At 37.1% G+C, this 26,037-nt stretch overlaps 1 protein-coding gene across 2 annotated transcripts in view; it reads right to left on the bottom strand.

The window, feature by feature from the left end:
- Positions 1–5,773: 5,773 nt before the first annotated feature.
- dscama (Down syndrome cell adhesion molecule a) overlaps positions 5,774–26,037 on the bottom strand; it is a 104,852-nt gene continuing 84,588 nt past the window's right edge. For both annotated transcript variants that reach the window (XM_048180940.1, XM_048180942.1), the window contains 17 exons: positions 24,921–25,161; positions 24,453–24,599; positions 20,515–20,670; positions 20,244–20,377; positions 19,488–19,641; positions 18,147–18,264; positions 17,712–17,872; positions 17,497–17,595; positions 15,497–15,685; positions 14,848–15,138; positions 13,681–13,857; positions 13,475–13,505; positions 11,380–11,495; positions 11,112–11,279; positions 10,814–11,011; positions 9,494–9,796; positions 5,774–7,483 (listed from right to left, as the gene is read on the bottom strand). In XM_048180940.1, coding sequence (XP_048036897.1) covers positions 7,134–7,483; positions 9,494–9,796; positions 10,814–11,011; positions 11,112–11,279; positions 11,380–11,495; positions 13,475–13,505; positions 13,681–13,857; positions 14,848–15,138; positions 15,497–15,685; positions 17,497–17,595; positions 17,712–17,872; positions 18,147–18,264; positions 19,488–19,641; positions 20,244–20,377; positions 20,515–20,670; positions 24,453–24,599; positions 24,921–25,161 — 3,033 coding nt within the window. In that variant the 3' untranslated portion in view covers positions 5,774–7,133. The remainder of the gene's footprint in view (positions 7,484–9,493; positions 9,797–10,813; positions 11,012–11,111; positions 11,280–11,379; positions 11,496–13,474; positions 13,506–13,680; positions 13,858–14,847; positions 15,139–15,496; positions 15,686–17,496; positions 17,596–17,711; positions 17,873–18,146; positions 18,265–19,487; positions 19,642–20,243; positions 20,378–20,514; positions 20,671–24,452; positions 24,600–24,920; positions 25,162–26,037) is intronic.

The following is a 26,037-nucleotide window of genomic DNA, read 5'->3' as shown; positions in this document are numbered from 1 at the left end:
TTTCAAGGTCCTTCTTAGAAAGCATCCTCTTGATTCTAGCAATTGATCTTAACTGGAAGAAACTACTTTTCACCACAGTGCTGATCTGCTTTGTGTCCATCCAGCATTTAATGTCTTAAAGACAAGCCAAAAGATTAGACATAGAACAGGTGTTATTTTTAACGGGCAGATAAACCTGAGTGTCATCGGCATAAAAATTATATGATAAGTTGTGTTTCTGAATAATATGACCAAGTGGAAGCATATAGAAAGAAAAAAGAAGAGGACCTAAAATAGAGCCCTGCAGAACACCAAAGGAGATTTGAGCATGGGATGAGAAACATTTACCCACGTTAACAGAAAAGGTTCTATCCTTGAGGTAAGATGCAAACCACTCCAGCACAGATAGGAGGTGGGGCTAATTAGTATATTAGTAGATCCGACTATACTAAATGAAGGAAGGGTGTAGAGTTACATTGGAGCTATTTTAAAGATAAAGAAAAAACGTTTAAATATGTCATTTTGGTGATCAAAGATGAGTTTTAAGGGATAAAATTATTAACTACAGGGGGGCTTTAAAATAATGGCTATGTTTATGCAACTCGCCCCTGATTACTTTTTTAAAGTAATGAGTAAAGTTACTTTTTCAAATAAGTTATTTTGTTTTCCCATTTATTGCCCTCTTCTGTACAGGTGTAATTTGCATTTCCTTCTGACTGAGGCTTATTCATTTCATTTTTGGTGTCAAAGGGCCTTTTACCAAAAATAGAACTTTTGTTTTTTTGTCATTAAAAAAAGAAGCAATAAAAGTAATAAAAAGTAATGTAATTAGTTACTTTTTTTACCTTTTAAAAGTAACTTTTCCCCAACACTGCATACTAAGTCATAATTATGGCATACTAAGTCAAAATTTTGACATTCAAAGTCAAAATTATGGCAAAATCAATTATAAAATACTAAATCGGAATGATAACATACTAAATTTTATGACATAAAAAGAAAATCGAAATTATGGTATTCAAAGTCATAATTATGACATCCTTTTTGAATTGGTTCTTTCAGATGGTTCTAAATTAATAGATTATTTAAGATTCAATGATTCGAGTACGTACCATTTCAGGCATTTTTGAATCAGTGACTCAGAACTAGAAAATGTCCTAAGTGTCCTAAACTAAGTTATATTTAGTAAAAAATTCAGGAAATTGTTAAATTCTTTATTATTTCTATTCTTTGTCCGAACAAATAAACTGATAGACCCTGGTGGTATTACTTGGTCTCCTGTCTCTTCTGGCCATTACATATTCACTTGGTTATCTCCCAATTAGAAGCCAGCCTGAAATCAGTTCCTCAGGCAGTACCTTCATTCAAAATGCTATCCGTTAAGTCATCGATTGGGCAATGAGGCAGATTCTTCTGTTTCGGACACAACCGTTGTGATGAATACATTCTGGATCCCAATCTTGATTTATTGATCTGAAAGTGTTTCAGTTAATTACTTGAATGAATTAACACTTGAATTAAGCTCATCTCATCAACCACCACAATCTTATAAAATGCTGTGTTTTAATCTATTATGGTGTCATTCTGCTATGTGCAGCAAATGTTGCGCTCTGTGAGTCATGTATAGGATGTTTCAAAGAGGCTCAGAGAAAATCCCCCTCATGGGTCTAATTACGGGAGTTTTTCTGTTCAGAACCACATGCTGAGGTCTGACAGGTTCATTAGGTTTGAGCTGGGAGGGGGAGTATGCTCTGATGTACCCAGGATAGAAAAGAAAACACTGAGGGATTCATACTGATCCAAAGCTATTGCTCACACAGGAAAAACACTGAGATAAAATGTGTATTAATCAGTATTGTTCACTTCCAAACTGTAAAATACACACTGAAAATAATGCCAAACAGTCAAACAGCCTGTGTACACAAAACAGGATCAGTTTTGCAGGTCCAGATACAAAAGTGTTATGTTCAGACTACTTTTACTATTTCTGAATATCTCTAAATATCCCACAAGGCAAAGTGCTTGACTTGATCTTAAATTTCCAGTGTGGCTAATGAACAGGAAGTAATATTAGCCTTAATTTTGAACTCATTAAGTTCCGAATAGCATACTAGCAGACTACTTTAATTTTACCTGCAGCACACAGTATGCAACTATTTTATATGCAGAAATGACCTACAGTTCTTTGTCAAAATGTGCAGTATACAACAGAACTTACCTCATGAAACACTGTATCCCATAATGCAATAAGCTCAACTTGACCTTTTGTATTTTTCAAATGGATAGTTCACCCAAAAATTTAAATTCTGTTATCACTCACCCTCATGTCATCACAACGGCGACTTGCCTTCATTGTCGAAACATAAATTAAGATATTTTTAGATATAGATTTCTGTCCCTAAAAATGTTTGTTCACCTAAAACTCTGATGCTTCAAACCGTTCATAAAGAGATCGTAAAATAAACCCATATGAATCGAGTGGTTGTCTTCTGAAGAGACATGATCACTTTATATGAAGAACAGATTGAATTAATCGTATTAAAGGGATAGTTCACCCAAAAATGAAAATGTTTAATTTACGATTTTATTCACAAATAAACAGATAACATACATAGAGTGTTTGCGGAAGCTCAAATATGCTGCGTGACATGCTAGAATGAACCTCACTGGTTCTTGCACGTCAAGCAAGCATGCTTGAGCTTCTGTTTACCAAATCTGAGTGCTCTAAGTTGCTGATAGCCTAAGTGTTTATATGTGAATAAAAGCCTACAATAAAAAAAATTCATTTTTGGGTGAGCTATCCCTTTAATATGTTGGTGATGATTTGTATAATTTTATCATACTCATATTTCGATTAAAAATGCATAATAATAACCCCATGAAGTCATAGCATACTACATTTGTTGGAATACTGCCTATTGCTCCACTTACCATTTTGTTTTAATAGTAGTAGGCAGTAGGTACAGTCTACACTGCATAGTAGCCTATTCATTTAGTAAGCATGCATTCTCAACCAACTCTGTCCATTTCTCTTGATTGTGATGCCATCAGTGTTGTGCTGCTGACAGCTTTGCGTTTCTGAGGGAGATCAGAATTCAACACACTGCAGCTTTATTTATGACGATGGACGGTGGTTAATAACAGCTGAGCGAGGCCATCTATAAATATGTGCCAGCGACGCTTAATTTGTTGCCCACTTCCGACGAAGATGGAGAATATAGTTGTCACAATGACTAACGTGTTCCCCCATTACCCACCGGGCTGACATAGCACTATAAAACCAATTTCTGTCCAAGTGCTCCAGGAAGAGCGGCTGTCTCGAGCTCTTCACGGAAAGCCTCTGAATCAATACGGCAATTTAAGAGAGTTGCTCGCGCTCTTTGAAGGCCGCGCGGGAATTCACTCACCAAACAACAGACTGTGAGGCACGGCGGTCGAGGTGGGCGCAACAGAATTAGAATGGCAAAAAAAAAAAAAAAAAAAAAGATGAAAACAACGCAATTAATTGTTTTCTCTCCAAGTTACTTCAGGTAGAGTTTCTAATCCTATAGGCTACTGTCCCTCCTTTCATAAAGGCTTAATAGGCTCCCTCGATTTCCTTTGACTGTGTAATTCATGATGTTGAATAAAACAACGTTTCTTCAAGTAATGTTGACCACAAACCTGATTTTACTTTTAAATCCAAGCCCGTTATTGTAAAAATCAATAGGAAACGGGAAACTTGTTGCTTTTTATTACCGTGGTCTTTTATGAAACCATCTTGTTTAAAGGAGGATTGCATATTAAAGGGTTAGTTCAAACAAAAATGAAAATTACGTCATTAATTACTCACCCTTATGTCGTTCCACACCCATAAGACCTTTGTTCATCTTCGGAACACAAATTAAGATATTTTTGATAAAATCCGATGGCTCAGTGAGGCCTGCATCGCCAGCAATAACACTTCCTTTTTCAATGCCCAGAAAGCTACTAAAAACATATTTAAAACAGTTCATGTGACTACAGTGCTTCAACCTTAATATTATAAAGCGACGAGAACACTTTTTGTGCACCAAAAATAACCAAATAGCGACTTTATTCAACAATGGGCGATTTCAAAACACTGCTTCATGAAGCTTCAAAGCTTTACAAATCTTTTGTTTTGATTCAGACAGTGGTTCGGAGCGCGTATCAAACTGCCAAAGTCACATGAACTATTGAAGTTTCAAAACACTTATGATTTAACGAAGCCTCGTTTACTGAAATCATTTCGATTTTGGCGCTCTGAACCACTAATTCGAAACAAAAGATTCATGATTCATGAAGCATCGTTTTGAAATCGCCCATCACTAGATATTGTGAAATAATGTTGCCATTTTGCTATTTTTGGTGCACAAAAAGTATTCTCGTCGCTTTAAAACATTAAGGTTGAACCACTGTTGTCACATGAACTGTTTTAAATATGTTTTTAGTAGCTTTTTGTGCATTGAAAAAGGGAGTATTATTGCGATGCAGGCCTCACTGAGCCATCGGATTTGATCAAAAATATCTTAATTTGTGTTCAGAAGATGAACAAAGGTCTTACGGGTGTGGAACGATATGAGGAAGAGTAATTAATGACATAATTTTTATTTTTGGGAGAACTAACCCTTTAATATAATCAGTGCTGGGTAGATTACTTACAAACTGTAATGCATTACTGAATACAAATTACATGAAGAAAATTGTAGTTAGTAACCTATTAAATTATGCATTTTAGGTAATATAATCTGATGACTTTTTGATTACTTTTTAACTCTTTTATCACATTGAATTGAATAGGGTATGATATTAAGTATTCATATAATCAATAAAAAAGTAATTGTAGTCTGATTATGAGTATTTTAAAATGTAATATAATCTAATTACAAGTATTTAATTTTAGGAATCTGATTACGTAATCCAGATTACATGTAATCAGTTACCCAGCACTGAATATAATTTAACACTAGTAAATAACTGGTATTTAAACAGAATCTACAGTGACCATTAGGCCTAAACATTTTGTAAATAAATAATAAAAAGGTAAAATTTCTGCATTAAAAGATAATTCTGCTGTGTTGCAAAACATTTTCATGTTGCTAATACAAAACTTTTGTGTTGCATTGCAACAAAATGGAAATAAGCGCAACAGTTAGCAACACAACAATTGGTAATAAGCTATTTCCACTCTGTTCTAACCAATCTGTGGCTTATTTCTGTTGCACTGATGATTTCCATTGTGCTGTGGACTATTTGTGTTGTGGTTTAATTCAGTTGCATTATGGACTATTTCTAACTTTTGTTTGCATTGCTAATTTTCTGCTGTTTCCCCCCTGGGCCACCGTAGCTGAGGAGAAGAACACAGACAAGAAAAGGAAAGTTCTGCTTCCTCTCAGGAGGATGTGTGGTTCTACTTACATTGTGTTCCTGCTGAGCTCTCAGTCTCTCTTTTAAGCATGATTTCCAAAACCAAATGTCTAATATTCATCCAGATGATCCGATAAACAGTGATTCTGTCTTTGCTGTGATTAAAGCAATAGCTCACCCTAAATGAAAATCATTTACTCACCCTCATGTCATTTCAAACCCTGTGTGACGTTCTTTGTTCTGTGGAACACAAAAAGAGAAATGTTGAAGGTTTGTAACGACATAAATGGGGTGAATTATTACTTGAAGTTCCCAGGAATCCCGTCTCGCTTTAGATATTAAGCTGTTCATTTTCACCGTTCATCACATACGCTCAGATCCCTTTATATCCCACAGCAAAATGAAAAGCGTTAACCAAACTGCCAGATTCGTTTGGGGATCAACCTTTTATTAGTCGACAGGATTATCATGGAAAATCTTTTCTGGAGTGTCACAACTGTGAGCACTCTGTCTCAAAAAAAAAAGAAAAAAAAAAGAAAGAAAGAAAAAAGGTGAAAACCAACTAAAACATTTGTAAATGAGTATAGTGAGGACAATAGATTTATCTAATCAAATATAGTGAAATATCATCTCAATTCTTCATCACAACTCTCCCTGCAAGACAGTTTGGTGCAGAGCGGCAACAGTACCATATTGCCACCATACGCCCATAATCATATAGAACTGCTCGTGGTTCTTTATTAATATTATCATAATTGTTATTCTTTTAGGGGATCTCTTTAGATTGTCTCAGTTTTCCCTGTAGTGCAGCATCTCTGCAATGCAGCAAAAATAAATCTAATGAAGACAAGAGAGAGCGTGCCCTGAAGACACCTTTCTAGTGCACTACACATAGGGGGTGAAAGAGTCACACTGTCAGTGCAGTAGGTGGTCTGATCTCCCCCCATGCAGCATGCTAAATCAACCCTTGCTTCCACTGCAGCTGATTTACACCTGAATCTGTCATTTCATTCGCTCCGGCTCTCAGGAGCTCACGTCATGGGCGAGATACAGTACAGTAGAAAGCAAACATGGTTCATGGATTTTCATATTGCACCATTAGAGAATGGAACACAAATAATCATCAATCAAGACTTGCTTTTCTAGGTTAAACAAGATATGTGCAAACATGACTAAAGGACTTTATTAACCAAATCAAAAAATTTCCCTGTAATACCCACAAATAAAAAAAAATCTCATTTTATATATATATTTTTTTTATATATTTATACTCATAAGAATACGAAATCTTCACATTTGATTATTTTTGTAGTCAAAAAATTCTGGGCTGGACCCTCCAGCGGTCGATATTCATACTGTCATCTTCGTCTTAAATCGGTTCGTACTCATGCACTCCCAGGAAATGGATTTCTTCGAAGCAGAACGGTGACAACTTTGGACCAATGGAAATCACTCTCACGCTGTATCTCAAACTAATTACACAAAGAAATTTCAGTAAAAAGAAAAATTAAAATGGGTTCCCAGTCATTAGTTTGTGCACACTAACTGCTAAAATAAGTAAATTAGTAAATCATCATAGTCATCGTAATTATTATTAATAATAATAATAATAATAATAAAATCATTTTGGCAATCTCTTGGTGTGGAGTCGTCTTTAAGAAGTGAATTCACTGTTTAAAAAAGCTTAAAATAAAGAAACTGTTAGGAGTAGAAGTGGAAATATATATACAACCGCGCATGAAGAGTTCGCTTTTTGCTCTTGATGTTTTATTTTTGTCCGGTCTTTGTTATACCAGTGTGTAGGACTTTGCGTAGGGATTGTTGTTCTGTTTTAAGTGTCCTCTGGAGTCCAGCAGTGATTCCTGGGAGGTGCTGATTTTGGCAGCCTGCGCCAAGTCCGTTCCGGCCTCTCTCTGCGGAAGCGTCGAGGCCGTGCCCGGCTGCCACTGCTGCACGTCCCTGCTGGTCGGCACCTCCATGGGCGTCGGCTCAAGCAGGCCGGGGCGCTTCAGCGAACGGGTTTTCTGCGGCTCCAAACAGGCCTGGCCCATCGCCGCCTCACGAGACGATCCCGACACACCCCGGTTCAAAAGAAAGTCCATCCGCAGGTACGGAGGCAGGTGGACAAGCTCCCCTCCTGCAAGAAGAAGAAACTTTTTTTCAACTTTTCAAAAGGCAATTCAACTTTGATTGCATATTTCTATCTGTACTGGTTTTATTAAATAAAACAAATTGTGCAAGAACTGACTTTGTATATTCATACTAGCTGCCTTCAAAGGAGCTAGTCATTGATTAGACTTGTGCTGTTGTAAAGTAGGCCACTAAGAGCTGTGCAGGTAAACCTCACTCCCCTGGCCTCAAGAGGTGCGCTAGCAACTGACATTAGAGACTGTGGTCTTTAGCGTCCTTGTTAGCGCACCCTCCTCCCATGCTGGAGACGCCGGTTCGAATCCTGCTCAGTGCGGGTCGAGTAGGACCGGTTACATTTGGTGCCGTGACCCGGATGGGAGTGAGGTTCAGGAGGGTGAGTGTTACGTAGGCCAGTAAGAGCTGTGTGTGTAAACCTCACTCCCCTGGCCTCAAGAGGCGCGCTAGAAACTGACATTAGAGACTGTGGTCTTTAGCGTCCTTGTTAGCGCACCAGCCTCCCATGCTGGAGACGACCGGTTCGAATCCCACTCAGTGCGGGTCAAGTAGGACTGGTTACATTTGGTGCCGTGACCTGGATGGGAGTAAGGTTTGGGGGGTGAGTGTAACGTAGCACCCACCTCCCATGCTGGAGACGCCAGTTCAAATTCCGGCTTGGAGTGGGTCGTGTAGGACCGGTTATACTGTATCTAAAATGTCATACTGCCTAATACATTTGGTTTGAAACTTACCATTAAAAAATATGTTCTATATAGTATTAATATGGGTAGTATGAATGAAATTCTGATGTACTACATCCACCATGTCATTGACCTACAACTCCTCTCACATGGCTTCATGGGATAGTAAACTGTCCATTGAATGCACTACTCTCCAGAATCTTGGCAGAAGGAGTAGCCCATCTGGCTACTTTTCGTCTACTATGAATTCGGACTTACTACTCTTTTGCCATACTGTTTTTCGTATACTGTATAGTATAGAGGTAGGCATATTCGGATGCAGTGCTGATGTTTTTTTTTTTAGCCTTTTGCAGCATGAGCACCTAGTTTATAAGATGTTCCCTGCTGAAAATTACACTTTAAAACTTGGATTGCTGGTCTTAGCTGGTGTTTAGCTGCTAAAAAGTGCCAAAAACCCTTCTTAACCAGATATCAGACAGTCCTAACCAGACTGGGAGACTATCTTATGCTGGTTTAAGATGTTTTTTTTTCAGCAGGGTTGGGTCAAATTACTGTTATACTCTCTTCATGTGAGAGGTTCTGCTAACAATAGACATTGAATAGAGTTTGATGCTAGCATTTTACTAATCTAAGAACGTAATACTCAAATAAAAGCATAAAAAGACAGTAGAAACAAATATTGGGTAAATAAATCAATTGTAATGAGATCCAGAAAGGATTCTGCCTTAAATTTTGGATATGTCTTAATGTGCGGTTACATTTACCAATGCGCAGCAGTGTTGCCAAGTCTGTTTCCCGTGGAATTGGGCTACTTTAACACTCTTCACGCGTGTTGTTTTTCATGTCCGCGGGTTGAAGCGACCCCAAATTTTAACAGGGGAACCCTGCCAAAAACGCGGATTTTACCCCCCGGACAGCAATTGGGCAAGTTTTTTTGTGAAAACCTGGCAACCATGATGCACAGTGAAATTCTGTGGGCGAAATCCAGACATTTCAACAGGAATGTACAATAAGGAGTAAAAAAAGTTTGCAGTTTTCACTTGTGTTCAAAGTTCACTAACAGAAAGTTGCCTGGCTCGAGAGGGATTTCTATGTGAGCTGTGCTTCATTAATTGCTACTATTAATAATAGACTTTTTTGGCAGCGAAATCTCACCAAAATTTTGCTAATATGACCACACCTTTAGAAGGCAGCATTATTTAGCTTTTGGAAGCATATAATTACTTAAAATGCTGCTTCTAAATTTTCTAGATTATTAAGAACATCTCCAATTGGGCAAAATAGAATTCAGAGTCATTACCTCCCATCAGTGGTCTTACCTGGTCTATGGGCCTTGGGTACAGCCATGTTGATCACCCTGCAGACGTCCTGTGGTTTGGGTGGTGAGGCAGTGAACCTGCAGATGCCTGATTCTGACGGTGTACTGGATGTCAGACTGTCCGTGTAATCATTGGTGCCGGCGGTCATCTGCTCGGAGGATGTGTCCGAGATGAAACACTCTGTGATGGTGAACTTGGCGTGCCGTAGTTGTTCCTCCATCTTGGCATGCTCATAGGCTCTGGCCAGCTCCTCGTACGTAGAAGATGCGCTCTCAGTGGAGACCATGCTGCTGCGAGCGCGGTCTGAACACATTGGGTCAGAACTCATCAATGACAATAGTAGCTTTGCTGTTCTTATCAATATTATGCTCATTTAAAATGCTTTCAGAATAAAAACAAGGGCAGAGATACACTACTGTTCAAAATTTTGGTAAGATTTTTTAATGTTTTTGAAAGAAAACATTTTTTATGAATATATTTTTAAATGTAGTTTATTCCTGAGATGGCGAAGCTGAATTTTCAGCATCATTACTCCAGTCTTCAGTGTCACATGATCCTTCGGAAATCATTCTGATAAGCTGATTTGCTGCTCAAGAAACATTTCGTATTATTATCAATGTTGAAAACAACAGTTGTGCTGCTTAATATTTTTGTGAAAACAGTGATACATTTTTTCAGGATTCTTTGATGAATAGAAAGTTCAAAAGCATTTATTTTAAATTGTAACATTATTAATGTATTTACTGTCACTTTTGATGAATTTAATGTGTCCTTACTCAAAGTATTAATTTTCTTCAAAATAAAAAAATCTTACTGGGCCCAAACTTTTGAATGGTAGTGTATTTTAATAAAATTCTGAAAGAGTAGTTAAGTTTAATACATTTTTAACATAATATAATAAATCTGTCTGTTAAAATGAATCTGTTCAAAACTGATTCAATGATTCGATTGATATTCATGAATGTTCCTGCATGCCATTTTATATGTTTTAAAGTGTTTTAGGTATATGTAAATATTGCTTTTTACTTTTTCTTTTTCTATTCATGCATAAAAAACATAAATCTTCATTGTGTTCATCATTTTTAAAACATAAACATTGAGATATATACTGAATATTGTAAAAATACTGATAAGGTAATATAAAAATAATACAAATTTTGTAATATTACAAATAATATACAAAAATATAATATAATAAAAACAAATGAGCTAAAGCATCCAGCTGTAATGATGGGTACATACAGTATACTATATACTATATACATGTACATATATTACATATATTTCCAGTGAAGGCTGTTGTGAGTGTAGCAAACTGACCAGTGTCCTGTGATGGACTGACACTATAGCTGTCGCTTTCCTTGTCCACCGATCCGGCCACTCTAGGAGTTCCCAGCCTCCAGTCCGTGCTGAGAGTGTGGACGGAGACAGGGGGGTGAGGGCGATTTAGTGTCCACTGACTGGCGTAGCGATTACGGGCAGCAGGACCAGCTTTAGCTGTACGGCGAGAGGTGGGATCTGAGGATGGTTACGAAACACTCAGTTAAACAGCACATACATCAAACATTCATGTATTATTTATTTGTTAAGAAAGCTGAAAAAAAACTTTCTCTCTTACTCGACAGACTGCTCTTACTCGTCCCAGGTCGGACATCAGAGACATCCACCAGCGGGCCGGTGGCCTGCGACAGAGACTGATAGTGGACGGAGTGCGTGACGGTAGCCGACTTCTGTTTGGCAGTTTCTCCGAAATCGTTATCGGTCAACAGCACCGTTGATCTATCGTCTAAGAGCGAAGGGAGAGATGGAACTATTAGAGGCTCCTAGTATCGCTGTTTCTCAGATAAATATTCAGGTTTGAACATGGTTCAGCGAACACGACTCACCCACTGTTTCCATGGTGTCTCTCTCTTCAATGAGCAGCTGCGCTCGGGGAATGTCGATGTGCATGCGGAGGGTCTGCTGTTGTTTGTTCATGGTGTCTGAAGGCCTTGTGTTCTTACTGGAGAAAAACACAAATAAGCCTGTGAATAACATCTCAGCTTTCACAAGGTCAGTACGACCCGTAAGCCATCAAAGGAATAGTTCATCATTTGCTCACCCACCTATATGGTTTCTTTGCTCTGTGGAACACAAAATACGATATTTTGAGGAATTTCTAAGCTGCAGTTTCCATAAAATATACACTGCGTTCCAAATTATTATGCAATTGACATATCAGTAAGATTTCAGTACAATAAATATTCAGATTTTAGTTTTTCTAAGAAAATGTTTGTTTGTTTATTTATCCATGTCTTTTTAGATAACTGGTATCAATCTCAGACAAAATAATTTGCCAGGTCTATGGAAACCCTACTTAGAGGTTGTTCCACATTATTAAGCAAGTCACAGTTCTCATGCCATATGGGGAGGAAGAAAGATCTTTCCGAAGATGAAAAGCATGAAATGGTTCAATGTTGTGCAAAAGGCATGAAAACAACTAATATTGTGTGAAACTGAATGGAGATTATCAAATTATCATAAGATTTGTGAGTGATTTAGAGCACAGCAGAACTCGGTCAGATAAAGGCTTATTGAGGAAAGTTCCTATCAAAAAAATTTATTGTATTAAAAGGGCAGCTATAAAAAAAGCCAGTGTTGAGCAGCAAACAGGTATTTGAAGCTCCTGGTGTCTCTGGAGTCTTGAGAGCCTCACCATGCAGGCTGGCAGTTGTGCGCAAATATGCATTTTAGCCACCACTAACCAAACCTCACAAAGAGAAACATTAACAGTGGGTGCAGAAATACATTTTCAAACAGTTTTATTGCTGTGGTGTTTTTTGCAGCATAGGATAGTACATAGTGCATTGTACAAATAGTGCATTGTACTCTGCACTATCCTCCTTTTTATACCATAGCTGAAAATGGCCAGTTATGAGCTCCACATATCTTGCAAAAGTAATTTTAATACCCTCCATCTCACTTCCCAGTATTCCAGCCCAAATCATCACCCACCAGCTCCTTGCTGATGTCGCAGTCTTGTTGGAACGTGGTGGCCATTCACCAACCATCCAGAAATCCATCCATTTAGACCATCCATTGTAGTACAGCATTAGTCAGTAAATAAAACTATTTAAAAATGAGTCTTCATGTATTTCTACACCCACTGTTAATGTTTCTCTTTGTGAGGTTTGGTTTGGAGTGGCTGAAATGCATCTTTATGCACAACTGCCAGCCTGCATGGAGAGCTTCTTGAGACTCCAGAGACACCAGCAGCTTCAAATACCTGTTTGCTGCTCAACACTGGCTTTTTTTTATAGCTGCCCTTTTAATGCAATTATTTTTTTTGACAGGAACTTTCCTCAATAAGCCTTTATTTGACCGAGTTCTGCTGTGCTCTAAATCACTCACAGATCTTATGATAATTTGATAATCTACATTCAGTTTTCACACAATATTAGTTGTTTTCATGCCTTTTGCACAACATTGCACCATTTCATGCTTTTCATCTTCAGAAAGATCTTTCTTCCTCCCCATATTGCATGAGAACTGTGACTTGCTTAATAATGTGGAACAACCTCTAAGTAGGGTTTCCATAGACCTGGCAAATTATTTTGTCTGAGATTGATACCAGTTATCTAAAAAGACATGGATAAATAAACAAACAAACATTTTCTTAGAAAAACTAAAATCTGAATGTTTATTGTACAGAAATCTTATTGATTTGTCTCTTGCATAATAATTTGGAACGTAGTGTAAGACTGTGGCAACCAAAGGCTGTCAAATTTGAAAAAGGTGGTTCTTTTAGTCATTGTACTGTCATTGAATGGAGAAGAGCAGCTCGGAGATTATTCAAAATATTTTACTTTATGTTGCATAGAGGAAAAAAAGATCATATGGGTTTGGAGTGAAATGAGGGCAAAAAGTAAATGATGACAGAGTTTCTATTTTGGGCTGCTTTTGCTTAAAAAAATAAAAATAAAAAATCAATAAAATGTTTACCTCATAAGCATTTCAGCCAGACTTTTTGCATCTGTGGAACAAACAATAAGCTTTATTAACATAAACTGTAAATGGAAGTAGAAAAATAGGCTGATATGAGTAAAATCTCAAACGGCAACATATGCTGTCTGTATTTACGCCTACGAATCTACACCTTCTTTTTGAAAACACTGATCTGTAGCTAAGAGCTGTGAAAACCATCTGACCCCTGAGCCGCTTCAGCCTCTGCTCTCTCCTCCTCCTCCTCAGCACCATCAGCAGGACGAAGAGCAGCACCATTCCCACCAAGATGCATGAGATCGTCACCATCATCTTCATTCCCTCGTTGCCTGTTTTCCTCTCCGGGCCCTTCACCGCAGTCTTCACCAGCGGAGGAATGGTGCCTTTTGCAAACAGATTCAATACTTAGCTTTAAAGTACAAATGATTATTTTAAAGAGGACCTATTATGCCTTGATTTAGTTTTTTGGCCCTACTAGAATAGGTTTTTAAAGCTTGAATATTCAATAAACTTCACATATTTTATATTGTTGCAGCACCTCCCTTCACAGTCTGTCTGCAACACTCCTGTCTCTGTGAAGCCAATATGCTCTGATTGGCCAGCTGGATCAGTGTATTGTGATTGATTGAACTGATTCGAGAGTGTTTCGGAAATGTCATGCCCCTTACCATAAGGTTCAGGGTGGGGAAAAAAACAGCTTGTCTCTAGGATATCATCCCCCCTGGTCCCCTTTTCTTTGTGTATGCCTTAGGCAGGAATTATTTAAAGGATTAGTTCACTTTAAAATGAAAATTACTCATCCTCAAGCCATCCTAGGTGTATATGACTTTCTTCTTTCTGTTGAACACAAATATCCTGATGCGTCCAAGCTTTATAATGGCAGTGAATGGGACCTACGAGTATGAAGCTTCAGAAGGTCTTTATTAACCCCCCCGGAGCCATGTGGAGTACATTTATAATGGATGGATCTTTCTTGAGCATCTAAACACGTTGGTCCCGTTTACTGCCATTATAAAGCTTGGACGCGTCAGGATATTTATTAATATCTCAGATTGTGTTCATCAGAAAGAAGAAAGTCATATACACCTAGGATGGCTTGAGGGTGAGTAAAGCTTGGGGTCATTTTCATTTTAAAGTGAACTAATCCTTTAAATGAGGAATTTTATGATGTGTTCTTTCCCATAAGAAAACTCAAAGACTACAATCAATGGGAGTTTACAAACAGTGTGAGAATAACTCCCTTTGGAGTGACTTTGTAGACCTTTTTCACGCTCAAAAAGCAACATTAAATACTAAATAAAGTTGAAAATGTAAAAAAAACATAATAGGTCATCTTTAAAGGTGCAAAGAGTGATTGATCAAACTTTACTTACTGCCGTCGTTGTTCAGAGTAGCAAATTTGACACGTTTCTCGGCCAGTCCGGCGCTGTTGTACACCTTCATCTGCAGTTCGTACCATGTGGCTTCCTGCAGGTCCTGCAGGTTGAAGCTCTTTGTAAGAGACGTGTGTTTCGCTTTGGTCCACACGGGGCTGTCCAACGGACGGTATTCCAGAGTGAAGGAAGTGATTGGACAGCCGCCATCATTCCAGCCAATCAGGTTGAGTTTGACGCATGTGCCGTTAATGCTAGTAAACAGCTCCTGCTCTTTGGAGTACTGTGGCTCTGTGAAGGGTAAAGAGGATGAAGGAGAACAGGAAGGGGGTTTATGATCACTATTTTCAAAAATTTACAAAGTATTCACTTTTCATTCAAGGTATTCATTCTATCAGTGCATGCATTCCCTGGGAGTCCCCAGATAACAGGGAACGTTCTCAGAACATCGGCTAAGGTTCTGGCAAAGTTCTCCCAAAGTTATAAACAAACCTTCTTCCAAAGGAAGAAATGAAATGTTCGTTCAAAATTATCTGGTCTTTAATAATGTTCTCAAAAATTATATTTATACAGCACATTGTTAGCTGGGTCACCGTTATTTGAGAATACTGTTTTTACAGAACAAATAAGAGCATAATAAAATGCATACCTTTCCCATGAGTCTTTGCTTCAATTATCTCACTGATTCGGCCCGGACCAACAGCATTCTGGGCCGTTAGCGTGAACTTGTACCAGGTGCCACAGTTGAGGTTCTCCAGACGGTAGGAACGCTCACTAGGACTAATGGAAATACTTCCCCACTTCTCACTGTTGTCCTCTGAGTATTGCAGAATATATCCTTCATGAAGGCAGACAAAAGTCAGACAGAATTAATTCACAAAAACAAATCTTTGTTTTGAACTTCATCTTTCATGTGATGAATCAGATCCATTAATATCCAGCACATCCACATCAGTTGCTATAGTGATGACTTCATCAGCACAACACTAAGAGAGTGGTTTTCCTTCACAACAACAGAGTATCTTGTCAGTGTGACAAGGGAGAATGGATGCATTGTAGACATTGCTGTATTTTACACATTCAAACACGTTTTTGTGTCCGAAAGCACACACTTAATATTTTATATCTATACACATATTTATCCACTGTAATGGTAGTTATGTAAATGGTTTATATTTACAGTATTGTTCAAAGTTTGGGGATAGATAGGATTTGTCTTCTCTTAAGTCTCTTCTTCTCGCCAAAGCTGCGTTTATTTGATCAAAAATACAGGGAAAACAGTAACATTGTGAAATATTATTACAATTTAAAACAACTGTTTTCTAATTCACTATATTTTAAAATGCAAATTATTCCTCTGATGCAAAGCTGAATTTTCAGCATCAGTGTCACATGATCCTTCAGAAATCATTCTAATATGCTGATTTGCTGCTCATGAAACATTTTTATGCAATCTGGCCGAATAAATGTATGAAAAAAACAAACATTTTAACAGTAGTGTTTATTTTATTAACCATGTAATGCCATTTTTGGGGGTAATCCAGTAATATTTTAATCAAATGAACGTGTATTCTTTTATGATTATTTTTTCTTTTCATTAGGAACTTAATGGGCACAAACCAAAGAATCAGATTATTCATATCAAATAAGTCTGCCATCAACACAAAAAGAGATTCAGACTCAAAAAAAGTCAAACTAATATGATGAAACTGATTGGATGAGCCACATTCAAAACCTTAAACCCTGTCGAACAGTGCACACAACTGTAATTCCACATTATTTAAATTTTATATTAAAGGTGCTAAAGAGGATGTTTTGTTTTATACATTTTTGCAATATTACTTGAAACTGTCTTTACTAACTGATAAAAGACTATTTATTAGGTGCACTGAAAGGAATAATATTAATATACATAATCTGTGCACGAGGTAGGGCCTTAAAAACATCAGCCAATCGTTTACGCGATCATCGCGTAAACGATTGGCCCTCTGGCTTGTCAATCATTGCCGTGACGTTCCTTGTGCGAGACGTGCGCGGATTGGCCCTCTGGCTTGTCAATCACTGCCATGACGTTCCTTGTGAGAGACGTGCGCGGTTGCGCGCTCCAGTAACTTTCCACACTCCACAGGCGCCGCATGCGATATTTTTGTCAGGAGACAGGAGTAACAACTGCAGATTATGAGTTACCTGCGGTGAGTCCGACATAATGAATCCACTAACACGACACAGCGAATGCCGGTGGTAAACACTCGTGTTCCAATTCTCGTGCACGAGTTTTGGGAGGCGTTCCCTCGAAATGAGCTGTGAAGGAGGCGGGTTGTTCTTACGCATGTGCTCATTTCAAAACCTCACTAACAGTCTTTGGTTTCTCAGTCGACGAAAAAATCCTCTTTAGCACCTTTAATTTAGGGGAAAATATCTGCTTTTAATTGGGTTTTAAACCACCCACACCCATTTTTCGATTGGGTTTTTAAAACATTTTATTTGTTTTTTGCTGTCCAGGCTACAAAATACAAAATGGATTTTAATAGAATATGTAAAAAATAAATAAAAAAAAATCAAATTCAACTGAAAGATAAAACCCACACAGTTTTATTCTCTGTTTTTTTTCTCCAGCATGAAAAGCAGCTGAAGGTGGAAGCGGCTCACCTCTAATGGAGCTCCCGCCGTTGTCTCCTGGTGTCCAGGTCACGGTAATAGATGTGGTGGTTGTCTTGGTCACAGTGAGACGAGGTTGGTCTGGGGGGACTGAAGATGATATTTATACAGTGAGAAACGCTGCGTAATAACTCAGAGGAAATGAAGCTGACACATAGAGGAGGCTATACAGAAAGTGATCATCCCGCCCGACTCTCACACCTCACCTTGAACCTGGAGGTTCAGAATTATTTCGTCCGTTCCCCAGTTATTGCTAGCGACACATGTGTAATACCCAGAATCCTCTGCTTTCACAGTTTTAATGACGAAGCTGCCATTTCCATGGATACTGCGTCTTCCATCAATGACCGCAGGGGCCGGGCTCCCGCTGTCGAGAAACAGTGTGAATTGTCAATGAAGAGGGCAGAGTTTGACATTTCCCAGCATTCCCCAGTGACTGATTCTACTCATAGGTATTCAGATGCTCGTGTTTGCTCTTAGTGAAAAGCTAGAGCTGCACTGCAGTATGTTCTTCACTATGATACTGAACTCAGTATATAGCATATTTGTTTGTTTCACATGCTCATGCTCATGTGAATATTGTTTTTTAGAGTGTATATTTTATACATTCTCACTGGTGGCCCTGAAACAGGTTTGTTTACCTCTCTTTCAGCCATTTGACAGCAGGAGGTGGATCTCCGACCGCCCTGCAGGGTAAAACAACATCCCTCATCCAAGGTGTTGTAACGGTGCCACTGAATGTGAGGATTTTGGCAGGAGCTGTTTAGATTAAAAAACACCACAATTCATTATTTTATTGATCTGTGAAAGCTTAATGCTTCATAATTTCACTGCAAAGCACAATCATTGCAAATTACACCATATTAAAACTTTTTTTTTAATATGGTGTCAGCATAGGATGCATTAAATTGATCAAAAGTGACAATAAAGATTTTATAATGTAATAAAAGATTTCTATTTTAAATAAACTCTGCTCTTTTGAACTTCCTAATTAAAGAAATCTAAAAAAATGTATCACAGTTTCCACAAAAATATTAATCAGCTCAACGGTTTTCAACATGATAATAATAAGAAATGTTTCTTGAGCAGCAAATGAGCATATTAAAATGATTTCTGAAGGATCATGTAAGGATCATGACTGTAGATTTGTTTGAAAAACATTTAAACTGATCCTAAACAGTAATGTACACTAAATATGTTAAATAAGTTGCTGCATTAGAAAGCAAAATATCAAATGCTGTTTAAAATATCAAAATGCTGCACTGAAAGAGGTTTGTTGGCTTCAAAAAGAGGAACTGACTGAGTTAGCAGTAAAAGGCTCAGAAAAATGTTAGTTTTGCTAAAAGCTCTTGCAGCATTTGTTTGCAGATGCCAATCAGTTTGATATTTTGTTTAACGCAGTAACATTTAGACCTCTTAAAATGTGCTTAAAGGGGTGTTTACACAACACTGTTTTCAACTAAAAATGGAAAACTTTTTATGCGTATTGGCCATTCATTTATATGACAGTGGCGTTTTGGGGGCCTGAAAACTCAAACTTTTGAAAACGTTTTTTTTAAGGTTCAAGTTTTTGAAAATGATACCACTATTTTCTCAGTGTAACTTCAAAAATTCAAATGTGTGAAAACGGTGACGTCATGCACATGCATATTATGTTTTCAGTCTATAGCCGCATAGTTTTTTTTTTACAAAGTGACATCGCCAACTACTGGCCTGGCAGCATATTACAGCGTTTTTTTGTTGTTAGTTGTACCCTTACTGCCCAAATACTTTTTTTAGACCACTGTGTATTTCAGCATATTTATACACCATGGCATATTTTGTATTCAAAAGATTTTGTCATGCTCCTCATGTGAAGGGCCACAAGAGAGTGCCGAGAACTCAAAATACAACTAATTACTCCACATACCACATGAGGTTTGACTTAAAAATGTCACTCCTAAAATCACTTTCCTCCTGAAGAGCGAAGATAACTGACTCACCTTTAGCCAGAGGTTCCACGGTGATGACATCACTGCTGTTACCCCGGCCGGCCGCAGTAACCGCCATCACCCAGATACTGTACTTCCTGTTGCGGCTGAGATTGTGAACCCGGTGGAGGAATTCATCTGGGGCCACTTCAAACTCGCTGACCACCTGAACAAGACCCAAAATAAACGATTGCTGGTTAGTCATTGTGTCTTTCATTGATTGGATGAACAGATTTACAGCTACACGCAGATTTCTCATATTAAAGTCACCAAAAAATGAAATTAATTTTTTTTTTTTTTTTTTTATGGAATATTTGCAGTATTGATTGTAAATGATTTATCCGTGCACATTATGTTTTTAAAAATTCATGTGCCCTCATATTCTTTAATCTTGCAGTGACATCTCTTCTCTGATGACGTGTTTACTGGTGTGAGGGCGGGGCAACCTGTCACTCACATGAGATCGGCCAATAGCAAACCACAACTATCCAATCAAATCCTGATTGACAAAATCAAGCCCCGCCCTACATTTTTGCTTGTTCAAGAAGCCGTTTCACTCAGATATACGTCACAATAAGGATGTAAAGACTATCGCAACTTCCGTTTCAAGCTGGGAAAGGAGAAGGTATTAAACATCACCTTTAAGCTTGATGGCACAGTATTGGCGGTGTGCTAAAATGTTTGCACTTCCACACACTGTTTAGCACTGTCTTAGTAGCCAGCCTGATATCTCTCCTGTTAGTATGAGACCAGTTGGCTGAGTCTTACCGTGGGATACGAGCTGGAACAGAAGACTGTGTATTTCCTAATGACGCCATTCAGCTTCAGCGGAGGGAGCCAAGAAACGTACACCACAGAGCTGGAGGCCGCAGCTGCCTTCACCCCGCCGGGCGGACCTGGCACTGCAGGGAAAAGAGTCAGGCTGTTTGGAGAAATCTTTATGCCGTACAGACTGGCAAACAGAATTTGACAGCAATGATATCCCGAAACATAAGCTATGACTTCAGTTGGTCACAGAATGGATATCTGTCGGTCATACCGTCCTCTTTGGTGCGGATGTAGATCTGGTCGCTGCGCACTCCGTCTCCTGCTCTGGTGAAGGCCAGCACCTGGATACTGTAGTTGGTGTATTTTTCCAGACCCTCCAGCTCCAGCGGGGCCTTCTGGGTAGTGACATTTCTGATTTCCCCCAGTTCTGTGGTGCCATAAACAATAAGGCCATTTAGTAGGGCTGCACGATTTGGAGTAAAAATCTAATTGCGATTTTTCTGGTTAAAATTGCGATTTAAAATGCAATTTGTAAAAAAATGAAAAATAAAAGAAGGTAAACGATACCAGGTTTGTTTTGCTTGTTTGTAGGGCTGCACAATTTGGCCCGAAAATTTGTGCTAATATATTAATTTGACTAATAATAATAATAATAATAATAATTAGGGCTGGGACAATACATAGATTCTCGATACAGTTATTCAGGATCGATTCTGATATTTTCTGAGCTTAGTTTTTAACAGCAGATGGCACTGTAGGCTAGTTTTTATGTGCATGCTCAAATGCTCATGAAGAAGAGCGCTGGAGAACGCTTGTGTGTTCGGCTGAGTCATATAAGTAGTTAAATATATTTGCACCTCGGCTCAGAATGTTTTTATGACGCAAGATTAAAGGTGCCCTAGAACTTTTTAAAAAAAGATTTAATATAAGTCTAAGGTGTCCCCTGAATGTGTCTGTGAAGTTTCAGCTCAAAATACCCCATAGATTTTTTTTAATTCATTTTTTTAACTGCCTATTTTGGGGCATCATTATAAATGAGCCGATTCAGGGCTACTGGCCCTTTAATTCTCGTGCTCCGCGCCCACGGAGCTCGCGCTTGCCTTTAACAGTGCATAAACAAAGTTTACACAGCTAATATAACCCTCAAATGGACCTTTACAAAGTGTTCGTCATGCATGCGGCATGCATGCGTCGGATTATGTGAGTATTGTATACTGTTATATTGTTTACATTTGATTCTGAATGAATTTGAGGTTGTGATCCGTGGCTAATGGCTAATGCTACACTGTTGGAGAGATTTAAAAAGAATGAAGTTGTGTTTATGAATTATACAGACTGCAAGTGTTTAAAAATGAAAATAGCGACGACTCTCTTGTCTCCGTGAATATATACAGTAAGAAACGATGGTAACTTTAACCACATTTAACAGTACATTAGCAACATGCTAACGAAACATTTAGAAAGACAATTCACAAATATCACTAAAAATATCATGATATGATGGATCATGTCAGTTTTTATTGCTCCATCTGCCATTTTTCACTATTGTTCTTGCTTGCTTACCTAGTCTGTTGATTCACCTGTGCAGATCCAGACGTTACTGGCTGCCCTTGTCTAATGCCTTTCATAATGTTGGAAACGTGGGCTGGCATATGCAAATATTGGGGGCGTACACCCCGACTGTTACGTAACAGTCGGTGTTATGTTGAGATTCGCCTGTTCTTCGGAGGTCTTTTAAACAAATGAGATTTATATAAGAAGGAGGAAACAATGGAGTTTGAGACTCACTGTATGTCATTTCCATGTACTGAACTCTTGTTACTTGACTATGCCAAGATAAATTCAATTTTTCATTTGAGGGCACCTTTAATGTAAACACAGCCCACTGCGAACACCTTTGTAATTCGCTTCAAACTTTTCTAAATTTATGAATGATTATTTTAGGTTTAAGTGCTGTATATAAAGGAATTGGAAGCAGGCAGCGTACTGGTGTTTCTACAGCACGTAGTACTAAGATCAGAATCAATTTGCGATACATTTGGAAAATATCAGAATCGATCCAAAATAACTGTAATCGTGAACTGAGAATCGATGTATTGTCCCAGGCCTGATAATGATTATTAATATTATCATTATTGCTAAATAAAAATATTCAACCAAATAATAAATATAACTATTGTAATACATTTCTTTATTAAAAATAAAAAATAGAGTATTTAATGATAAATATAACTATAATAATTAGAAAAGAATAATATTTTTATTTTACAGAAAACTTGTATGAAAAATGCAGGGTTACTGAAGAAAAACATATTGATTATACATTTCCCTAAAAGTTCTTTAGAAAGAATCATTATTTTTTCTATTTTTACCCAGAATAGGATCGAGAGCATCTGTTTTTATACTGATTATAGTATAAAACAGATACTCCAAATATGTCTACCGCAATATAATGCATGTCGTTCCAGGAAATCGCCTATGGACATCATACTATCGCTGTGACTGAATAAAACACTCGACTGACGTTATCATGCAGACCTACCATTTAGAGACTTAGATTTTAGAGAAATTTTTCTCAAGACCTGCTGTCAGTTGATATGGTAGCCGATAGTGCTGATATAATGCTAAAGTGAACACATTATTTACTGTAAATTCACACACACACGAAACATGCAGGCTTTGCAAACTGTTGTGAAAAAGAAGTGCACTTTAACAAGTACTTTTAAAAACATACTGTGGCTGGTTGCATAAACTGCTTATACTAGTCTTACTCATCTCATTTTTTCTAGTTCTAAAGACATGGTCTTAACATAGTGGCTATGTTTATGCACCTGGCCCCTGGTGTGAAAATTATGATATCAAGAGTGAAGGTTGAAAAATTGGTCATACATAATCAACTAAAACCCATGCAGGTTAGATTTATGAGATATAGGGCAGACATTGAGATTTTTTCTGCAGCTATCCAGGAGAGCTGCAGGTTTTACATTCTTAATGTCTCAATTTTTTCCTGCTATCTATCATTCCTTTCACACTCTAACTGCCGCTGTTGGATGGAAAAGAGCCACTGTCTTTTGCAACTCTTTGCTGAATTTTGTCCTAGAGTCGCCCGGGCTGAATTCTGCTGCTTCATAATAAGGCAATTTATAAGCAAATAGCTCCTGGAAAGAGCCGGATCGACATAATGTGTGCTGTGAGTTTGTTCTACTGAGCACAAGTTGATCGAGAGCCATAAAGCAGCCAATTAAACAGGTGTGCGGAATGTGTTATGTTGCTCTCTGGTTTGTGTGCTGCAGCGCTGAGTGATCGATTAACTAACCTCACAGTCTAAATCACTCACGAGAGGCCACTTCAAGTATGCATGCTGGCACAACACTTATGAAAAGAGAATATTGCTGAACTGAAAAATGCACGTACTGCATTGGTGGTATGTGTTTTCTGAGTATATAGTAAAGCTAATACGCCAGTACTGGGTCATAGAATTGCATTGATCCTACATACCCCTCAGCCGCATAACTGCATGTATCTACATTAGAGAACCTGTTGTAGACAATATTAGCCCAAAAAGCACACTTAATATGCTAATAATATGCTAATGTGCGATGATTTGGGATGCAATATTTCTAGTCTGTCACATAATATGGTATAGTCATTTTTCATAAAGGATTCTAAAGGAAGAATTCCCAGTTGAAAGGTATATTCTGCCCCCTAGTGGTCCATGGATGCTATATATATATATATATATATATATATATATATATATATATATAACATATATTAGTGCTATTAAACAATTAATCGCAAGTAATCGCATCCAAAATAAGTGTTTTTACATAATATATGTGTATTGTGTATAATTATTATATATATATATATATATATATATATATATATATATATATATATATATATATAAAATATACACACACACACATACACGTATATAAATTTAAGAAATATTTGCATGTATGTAACTTTTATTTTGGGTGAGATTAATCATGATTATCGCTTGACAGCACTGAGATATATATATATATATATATATATATATATATATATATATATATATATATATAAAATCAGATATATATATGAGATATTATATATTATAAAATCTTACTGACCCCAAACAGTAGTGTATATTTTATTTATTATTACTATTTTTTTTTTTATTATTACTATCTCAGGCACTTGCTGGGGTCTGAGTTTTACCTCCGTCTGGTAGATTGGCCCAGTAGATGATGCGGAAACCCTGTAGAACTCCATTGAGAGCTTCCCTGGATGGAGTCTGCCAGGACAGAGAGATGCTTTCAGGGGAAGAGGCGGTGGCCACAACCTTCTCTGGAGCTCTGCTGGGTACTGAGAGCAAAAGAGAAATAAAAAACCATCAGAACAGCATAATTACTCACAGAATATGTATAGTACGTGCGATGAAACTGAAACTGACAAATGAACTTGGATTGGATTAAATCCGAGACAGTCCATACAAGAATTCCAAGCTTTGCAAACATTTCCAGTAGCCACTAGATGGCAGCAAATATTAAAGAAATGTGCTTGATGCATATGATTTATTTTTTAAAGATTAATTAAAGCTATAAAAAACTGTTTACATTAGTTCTTTCATTTATAGGTCATCCAAAAAGTGGTCCGTTCATCATCTGAATGATTACAATGGCTTACCGTCCTCCATTGTTGTTGCCCGGACCTCACTGGAAGCGGGTCCCGGCCCGGCACTGTTACTGGCCTGCACCACCACCTCATACTCTGTGAACTTCTTCAAGTTGTTGAGGCTCAGGGACTCCGTCTCTCCCGTGGCCTCCATACTGATGCAGACGAACTGGTGACTGCCGTTTATGGAGTGTTCTCGATGACACACCTGATATCCCCTGATCACGCCATTCTGGAGATGTTTCAGTGGTGCCTACAGATGATGAAATGATATTTGGAATAACATCTTCATAAACAAGACCGCAGTTATTGACATAAATCTGTATATATAGCTTCACATAAATGAAAAGTGCAAAAAATATATTAATTCAAAAATATAGTCTTATATTTCATGATTAGACATTCTCTCTACATCAGAAAAAAATTAAAATTCTAAATATACACAAACACACACACTTTCTATAATTTGTTTTATGTATTTTTAATAAAATAAATATTATGAGTAATTCAAAATTATATATATATTAAATAATGCAAATAACTAATTATATATAGATATATTTTTATTATTATTAATTGTGTGTGTGTATGTTTTGTAGTCTAATTTATAACTAGACTACAAAACTACTTTAGTTGAAATTAGTTTTGTAGTCATATAAATACGGTATATAAATGTATTATTAAAGTAGCATTCAAAAAATATATATATACACACACAATAATATATATATATAATTTATTATTATAAATATGTATTAAGTATTAATATATAAATATTATAATTAAATAATGAATAATAATTGGATAACACATTATCTGTATAACACATTATCTATATATAAATAAAATAAACTATATAATTATTTATATTATTTATATTATTAATATAAACTATATAATGTATTTATAATTTTACATTTTGGTGATATCACACCAGACAAAAGTTTGGACTGAATGTTTTGGACTAAATGTATATACACTTACACACACAAACTTTATATAATTTGTATTTAAATTTATTTTCAATAAAACAAATATTATTAATAATTAAAGATATATATATATATATATATATATATATATATATATATATATATATATATATATATATATTTTTTTTTTTTTTTTT

Source organism: Megalobrama amblycephala, linkage group LG2 (genome assembly GCF_018812025.1).
Source record: "Megalobrama amblycephala isolate DHTTF-2021 linkage group LG2, ASM1881202v1, whole genome shotgun sequence".
In the NCBI taxonomy this organism is placed as follows: Eukaryota; Metazoa; Chordata; class Actinopteri; order Cypriniformes; family Xenocyprididae; genus Megalobrama; species Megalobrama amblycephala.
Note: the sequence above shows the minus strand (reverse complement) of the source record. Positions and strands in the feature narration are given on the sequence as shown.